We start from the raw sequence: 6,506 nt of genomic DNA, 5'->3' as shown, positions 1-6,506 counted from the left end.
ATCCAAACACTTCACTTTCTTGCAATTGAAAACAAACATTTAAAAAGTTATGAAACCAATCCAATCGTTTCACCTTTTTAGCGATTTAAGCCAAACATTTACAATATTTACGAAACACATCCAAACGTTTCCCATTTTTTGGATTGAAGCCAAACGTTTACAAATATTACGAAACCAATCCAATCGTTTCGCCTTTTTAGCGATTTAAGCCAAACATTTACAATAGTTAAGAAACAAATCCAAACGAATCCCCTTCTTAGGGATTTAAGCCAAACGTTTACAAACGTACAAAACAAATCAAAATATTTCACCTTTTTAGCGATTTAAGCCAAATGTTTACAAAATTTACGAAACAAATCCAAACGTTTTACATTTTTAGCGATTTAAGCCAAACGTTTAAAACGTTACTAAGCAAATCCTAACATTTTACATTTTTAGCGATTTAAGCTAAATGTTTACAAAAGTTACGAAACAAAACCAAAAATTTCACCTTTTTAGCGATTGAAGTCAAATGTTTGAAACCTTACAAAACAAATCCTAAAGTTTAACCTTTCTAACGATTGAAGTCAAACGTTTATAAACGTTACGAAACAAATCCAAACGTTTCACATTTTTAGCAATTTAAGCCAAATGGTTAAAATGTTACAAAACAAATCGTAACGTTTCACCTTTTTAGCGATTTAAGCCAAATGTTTACAAACGTTACGAAACAAAACCAAATGTTTCACCTTTTTAGCGATTTAAGTCAAATGTTTAAAATGTTACAAAACAAATACTAAAGTTTCACCTTTCTAGCGATTGAAGTCAAACATTTACAAATGTTACGAAACTAATCCAAACGTTTCACATTTTTAGCGATTTAAGCCAAACGTTTACAAACGTTATGAAACAAATCCAAACATTTCCCATTTTTATCGATTTAAGCCAGACGTTTACAAACGTGATGAAACAAATCCAAACGTTTCCCATTTTTATCGATTTAAGCCAAACGTTTACACACGTTATGAAACAAATCCAAACGGTTCCCATTTTTAGCGATTTAAACCAAATGTTAAAAACGTTACATAACAAATCCTAACGTTTCACCTTTTTAGCCATTTAAGCCAAACGTTTACAAACGTTACGAAAAAAACCAAACGTTTTACCTTTTTAGAGATTTAAGCCAAACGTTTAAAACGTTACGAAACAAATCCAATCGTTTCCCATTTTTAGCAATTTAACCCAAACGTTGCGAAACAAATCCAAACGTTTCACCTTTTTAGCGATTTAAGTCAAACGTTTACAATAGTTATAAAAAAATCGAAACGTTTCACCTTTTTAGCAATTTAAAACAAAAATTTAAAACGTTACGAAACCAATACAAACGGTTAAAACGTTATGAAACAAATCCTAATGTTTCACCGTTTTAGTGATTTAAGCCAAACTTTTCAAACGTTAAGAAACAAATCCGAACGTTTTACAATTTTAACGATTTAAGCCAAACGTTTACAAACGTTATGAAACAAATCCAAACATGTCACATTTTTAGCGATTTAAGCCAAATGGTTAAAATGTTACAAAACAAATCCTAACGTTTCGCCTTTTTAGGGATTTAAGCGAAACGTTTACAAACGTTACGAAACAAAACAAAACGTTTCATCTTTTTAGCGATTTATGTCAAATGTTAAAAACGTTACAAAACAAATCCTAAAGTTTCAACTTTCTAGCAATTGAAGCCAAACGCTTACAAACGTTAGGAAAGTAATCCAAATGTTTCACATTTTTAGCGATTTAAGCCAAACGTATACAAATGTTACGAAACCAATCCAATCGTTTCACCTTTTTAGCGATTTAAGATAAACGTTTACAATAGTCACGAAACAATTCCAAACATTTCTCATTTTTAGCGATTGAAGCCAAACGTTTACAAACGTTATGAAACCAATCCAATCGTTTCACCTTTTTCGCGATTTAAGCCAAACGTTTACAATAGTTACGAAACCAATCCAAACGTTTCAACTTTTTAGCAATTTAAGCCAAACGTTTACAAAAGTTACAAAACAAATTCTAACGTTTTACCGTTTTAGCGATTTAAGCCAAACATTTTAAACGTTACAAAATAAATCCAAACGTTTCGTATTTCGAATCCAAACGTTATGAAACAAATCCAAATGTTTCACATTTTTAGCGATTTAAGCCGAATGTTTAAAACTTTATAAAACAAATCCTAATGTTTCACCCTTTTAGCGATTGAAGCAAAACGTTTACAAACGTTACGAAACTAATCCAAACGTTTCACATTTTTAGCGATTGAAGCCAAACGTTTACAAACGTTACGAAACCAATCCAATCGTTTCACCTTTTTAGCGCTTTAAGCTAGACCTTTAATACGTTACGAAACCAATCCAAACGTTTAAAACGTTACGAAACAAATCCAAATGTTTCGCCTTTTTAGCGATTTAAGCCAAACGTTTACAAACATTACAAAACAAATCCAAACGTTTCACCTTTTTAGCAATTTAAGCCGAACGTTTAAAATGTTTGGAAACAAATCCAAACGTTTCACATTTTCAGCGATTTAAGCCAAACGTTTACAAACGTAACGTAACAAATCAAAACGTTTCATATTTTTTGCGATTTAAACCAAACGTTTACAAACGTTACGAAGTAAAACTAAACGTTTCTCCTTTTTAGCGATTTAAGCCAAACGTTGAAAATATTACGAAACAAATCCAAACGTTTCACCTTTTTAGCGATTTAAGCCAAACATTTATAAACGTTACAGAACAAAACCAAACGTTTCACCAAAACCCCAGCCGTCACCAATCAACCATTGGAAGTCCTTGGCCTTTCATGATATGGGGAGTAGACATATTGGTACCTTTTGTCCTAGCCAGACGAAAAGTGAAGTTCATAGTGGTCGCAGTGGATCACTTCACCAAGTGGATAGAAGTACAACCAATGAGCACAATAACAAGTTGGAAAATCCAGAATTGGTTATCCAATGAAGCCATGAGCAGGTATTTTTGTTTTTATGTTAATTTGGCAAAAAACAACAAAAACGGCATTCTAACAGGAAACATGTTTGGTACTCCTCATGTCTTAGTCACAGACAACGAGAAGCAGTTTGACTGCGCCAGCTTCAGAAATTTTTGCGCAGAGCTGGGAATTGATGGATAAAGAACCAAAACAAAGGACAAGAGTCACTACAACGGCCCTGGACATAGACTCAGAAACTGATCTAGTGGGGTCCCTGACCCAGTACGCAGTTATAACTGCTGAGATATCAGGATAATGCCGAAATCCCTTAAGATCAGGGATAGAGGTAATTCTCAACAAAGAGATAACCGAAACCAACAGAGAAACAATCCTACTATGATACAAAGACTATGGAACGTATATATAGAGAAGCCTAAGCCAGGTAACATTCATATTCACTTCTCATTATTACTCTCACTGAGACCCCATCGGAGACTGACTTAGGCATCAGAGGGTGTTCGAGCCAACACCGGCTCAAATCCTTCTAACTTGTTGATCTTGACAGGTGGGAGCTTAGCGACAACAGTGACAAGGACGATCATCAAAACCATCATTTGGCGCCGTCTGTGGGAACGATATTTGATTCTAATATAAGTTTTAATCTTGGTTTTGAAGACAGAATGAATAGAAGAGAAGAACCACCACCGCCGGGAGTGGTCGTGACAACAGCAGGCTTACCAGCAAGCGGTGGTCCGATCCTCCCACCCCTGATACCCGACGAAGGAATTAGGATAAGCGTTCTGATCTCCAGTGGAACCGTACCAGCAACCACTGGAGTCGCGTACGACATCACACCACCACATATGACGAGAAGCGTTTATGGCCTACACCCACCGAGGAACGCAACCTCGCCGTGGGGATATTATACTCCACAGTATCAGCCGCCTATTCCTTACCAGCAACCAGTATGAGGGGGATATCCAGGTCACTATCCATGGAGTCAGCCTAACCAATCAGGGTACCCGCGACCCGTCCAACCTATTCCTTTCCCGTCACTAGACACGGAAGGAACAGTGATGTCCACAACACAGATACCTCCATACGTGCCCCAAGGGGTGCCTATGCCGCCTCTCTATCATGAAGCAGTAATAAAGAGCATCAATGACTTCCAGGACCACTTGATAGGACTGGCGAGAGATCAGGAAAATTATGCAGAAAAACAAAGTAAGGGAATTGACGCAGAGCCCAGACGCAAACAAAATCCCCCAGTCATGAAGGAGAAAGGAAGAGGAGACATATGAAGAAGGGGACAATCTGAACCAATACCTCAGAAGGAGAAGGACACTCTAGACAAAGGACCAGGGACGATCCCGCTCCTTGGAGACAAGACAACCCCAGGAAAGGTCGCAGACGCAGCAGCACGGAACAGTGGCCGAATCCATGTAATCGATGATGATATATCTAAGGGAACGAAGATGCCTGGAAAGCACCGTAAGGACGCGGAAAGCCACTCATCCAACAGGAGGAAGGGAGCAGACAGAAGGAGTAATATTGACGAAAAAATCAAGAACGCCATGAAGAAGTACCAGAGAGAAGGCAAGGGAACAGAGGACGAGCGAGAGGACGAAGACTTCCCACTCAACTCAGAGATACAGTCGGTAAGGTTTCCTTCGAGGTTTAAATTACCAACTTTTGAACCTTTTGATGGAACAGGAGATCCGAAGAGCCACATCTCGAAATTCAAAACAATCATGATGCTAGAAGATGTGACAGATCCCATGCTTTGTAGAGTGTTCCCTGCGACATTAAAGGCATCATCACAAAAATGGTACTCATGGCTCAAGACAGGGTCGATAAGTTCCTTCTCTAACTTAGCGTCATCCTTCAAAGCGAGGTTCAGGACTAATATCCCTATGCAGAAGAGCTCCAGCGACCTGAGGAAGTGCAAGCAGGGAGAGCAGGAGACCCTCAAGAATTTCGTAGAAAGATTAAACAAAGAAGTAGTCCAGATCGAGAACTTGAATCATGACACTGCCATTGAAGCAATGAAAATTGGAATGAAGTTTGAAGAACTCCGAGACAAGATCCTGATGAAAAAGCCAACAACCTTTCAAGACTTAATGCTGATCGCTCATAAATATGTGGAACTAGACGAAGCTCGAAGGACCCTGACGAAACAACATGAACACACCAAGTAGGATAATTCCAGGTATGGAGGGAAAAAGGAAGATGATAGGCGAAGGACCTAGCGATATGGCGCAGGGCATAGACCCTATGATTTCACTCCACTGAATAAAGCACCAGTCTACATACTCAGCTGGATGAAACAAAACCTTGTGATGTTCAACACACCCCGGAAGATGGATCCTGACATCCAGAGGGACAAAAGCAAATACTGCCATTTCCATGAAGGTTACGGCCATGACACGGATAGGTGCTGGGACCTCAAGAGAGACATAGAGCAGCTAATTCAATCTGGATTGTTGAAGAAGTTTGTCAATGACAGACCTGGAGATAAAAGGAAAGGGGAGCTAATAGAGAAAGAAAAGCAGAACAAGAAGAAAAAAGAGGTCGCAGGCGTAGTACACGTGATAGAAGGAGGAGAGCCCTACAGCAACAATCAGAAAAAGAAAAGAAATAGAAGAGGGTCAGCCACTCTATTTTCAATTGAAAGAGAAGTAATTCCAGAAGTATCATTCGGACTGGACAATGGGCATCACGTGAAGGGACCGCACAACGACGCGGTAGTAATAGAGGCCGTAATCAGAAATCACCTTGTAAAACGAATACTGGTAGATGAAGGCAGTTCTATGAACCTGTTAACCCTGGAAGCATTCAAAGAGATGAAAGGCTTAGCAACAGATCTGCGGAAGTCCTCAGTCCCACTAGTGGGTCTCGGAGGAACACCAATACACCCGGAGGGGACGGTCAACTTATACGTAGAGTTGGGAAACAAAAATGAAGGACCAGTCAAGAAGATACATGCTCAGTTTAACGTTGTGGACCTCCCCCTGGCATACAACAGCATACTGGGACAAGAATCCAAGTTCGTCTTTAAACGTTTGGCGGAACCCTGTTTGGACTTATCACGACCATCATGGTTCTTCTTCGCAGAAGAGGTAGCAAGGACATTATCCGTGGACTTCTCCAACTTCACCACAGGCTTGGGAGGAAGGGAAGTAGACGCAGGAACAGTCCCGGTTATCACAGGGGCATCTTCATCAAAGGACAATTTCAGCGAGTCGAGATAGTTATCACGAATGTCTGCATTCACCAAAAACAAACAAATCAAAAAAAAAAATGAATAGACGCCAAATAAAAGAAAACAAGTCAAATAGAAGCATACCGTGAGAAGCAGTCAAATCTACATAAGACGCAGTGGGAGAATTAAGGCATGACTGAGATAAGGTACCCTCACTCTCTAGAGGACCCTCAGTCACATCACGAAGGAGCAACTCAAGATGAGGAAACTCTCGCAGAAGGTACTTATCTACTAAGTCACAGCAATCATACATACAACTTTTAGCATAATCAACAAGAGAATCTAT

General features: G+C 39.3%; 2 protein-coding genes across 2 annotated transcripts; both read left to right on the top strand.

Annotated features, from left to right (window-relative positions):
* The first annotated feature begins 4,433 nt into the window (after positions 1–4,433).
* On the top strand, positions 4,434–5,156 carry LOC126667669 (uncharacterized). Its single transcript, XM_050360708.1, has one exon. It carries the CDS (start codon positions 4,434–4,436, stop codon positions 5,154–5,156), a length of 723 nt encoding a protein of 240 aa, XP_050216665.1.
* Positions 5,157–5,318: 162 nt separating this feature from the next.
* On the top strand, positions 5,319–5,920 carry LOC126667663 (uncharacterized). Its single transcript, XM_050360697.1, has 2 exons — positions 5,319–5,678; positions 5,765–5,920. Exons 1-2 carry the CDS (start codon positions 5,319–5,321, stop codon positions 5,918–5,920), a joined length of 516 nt encoding a protein of 171 aa, XP_050216654.1.
* Positions 5,921–6,506: the final 586 nt, after the last annotated feature.

The sequence above is a fragment of the Mercurialis annua genome, linkage group LG1-X (genome assembly GCF_937616625.2).
Source record: "Mercurialis annua linkage group LG1-X, ddMerAnnu1.2, whole genome shotgun sequence".
Classification (NCBI taxonomy): domain Eukaryota; kingdom Viridiplantae; phylum Streptophyta; class Magnoliopsida; order Malpighiales; family Euphorbiaceae; genus Mercurialis; species Mercurialis annua.
The sequence above is the reverse complement of the archived record's forward strand: the minus strand, read 5'-3'. Positions and strand labels throughout refer to the sequence as shown.

Coding starts and splice junctions, on each gene's coding strand:
- LOC126667663 (XM_050360697.1), top strand. CDS start 5,319: ATGGATCCTGACATCCAGAGGGACAAAAGCAAATACTGCCATTTCCAT. Junction 5,679..5,764: donor GACTGGACAATGGGCATCAC/GTGAAGGGACCG, acceptor AGATGAAGGCAG/TTCTATGAACCTGTTAACCC.
- LOC126667669 (XM_050360708.1), top strand. CDS start 4,434: ATGCCTGGAAAGCACCGTAAGGACGCGGAAAGCCACTCATCCAACAGG.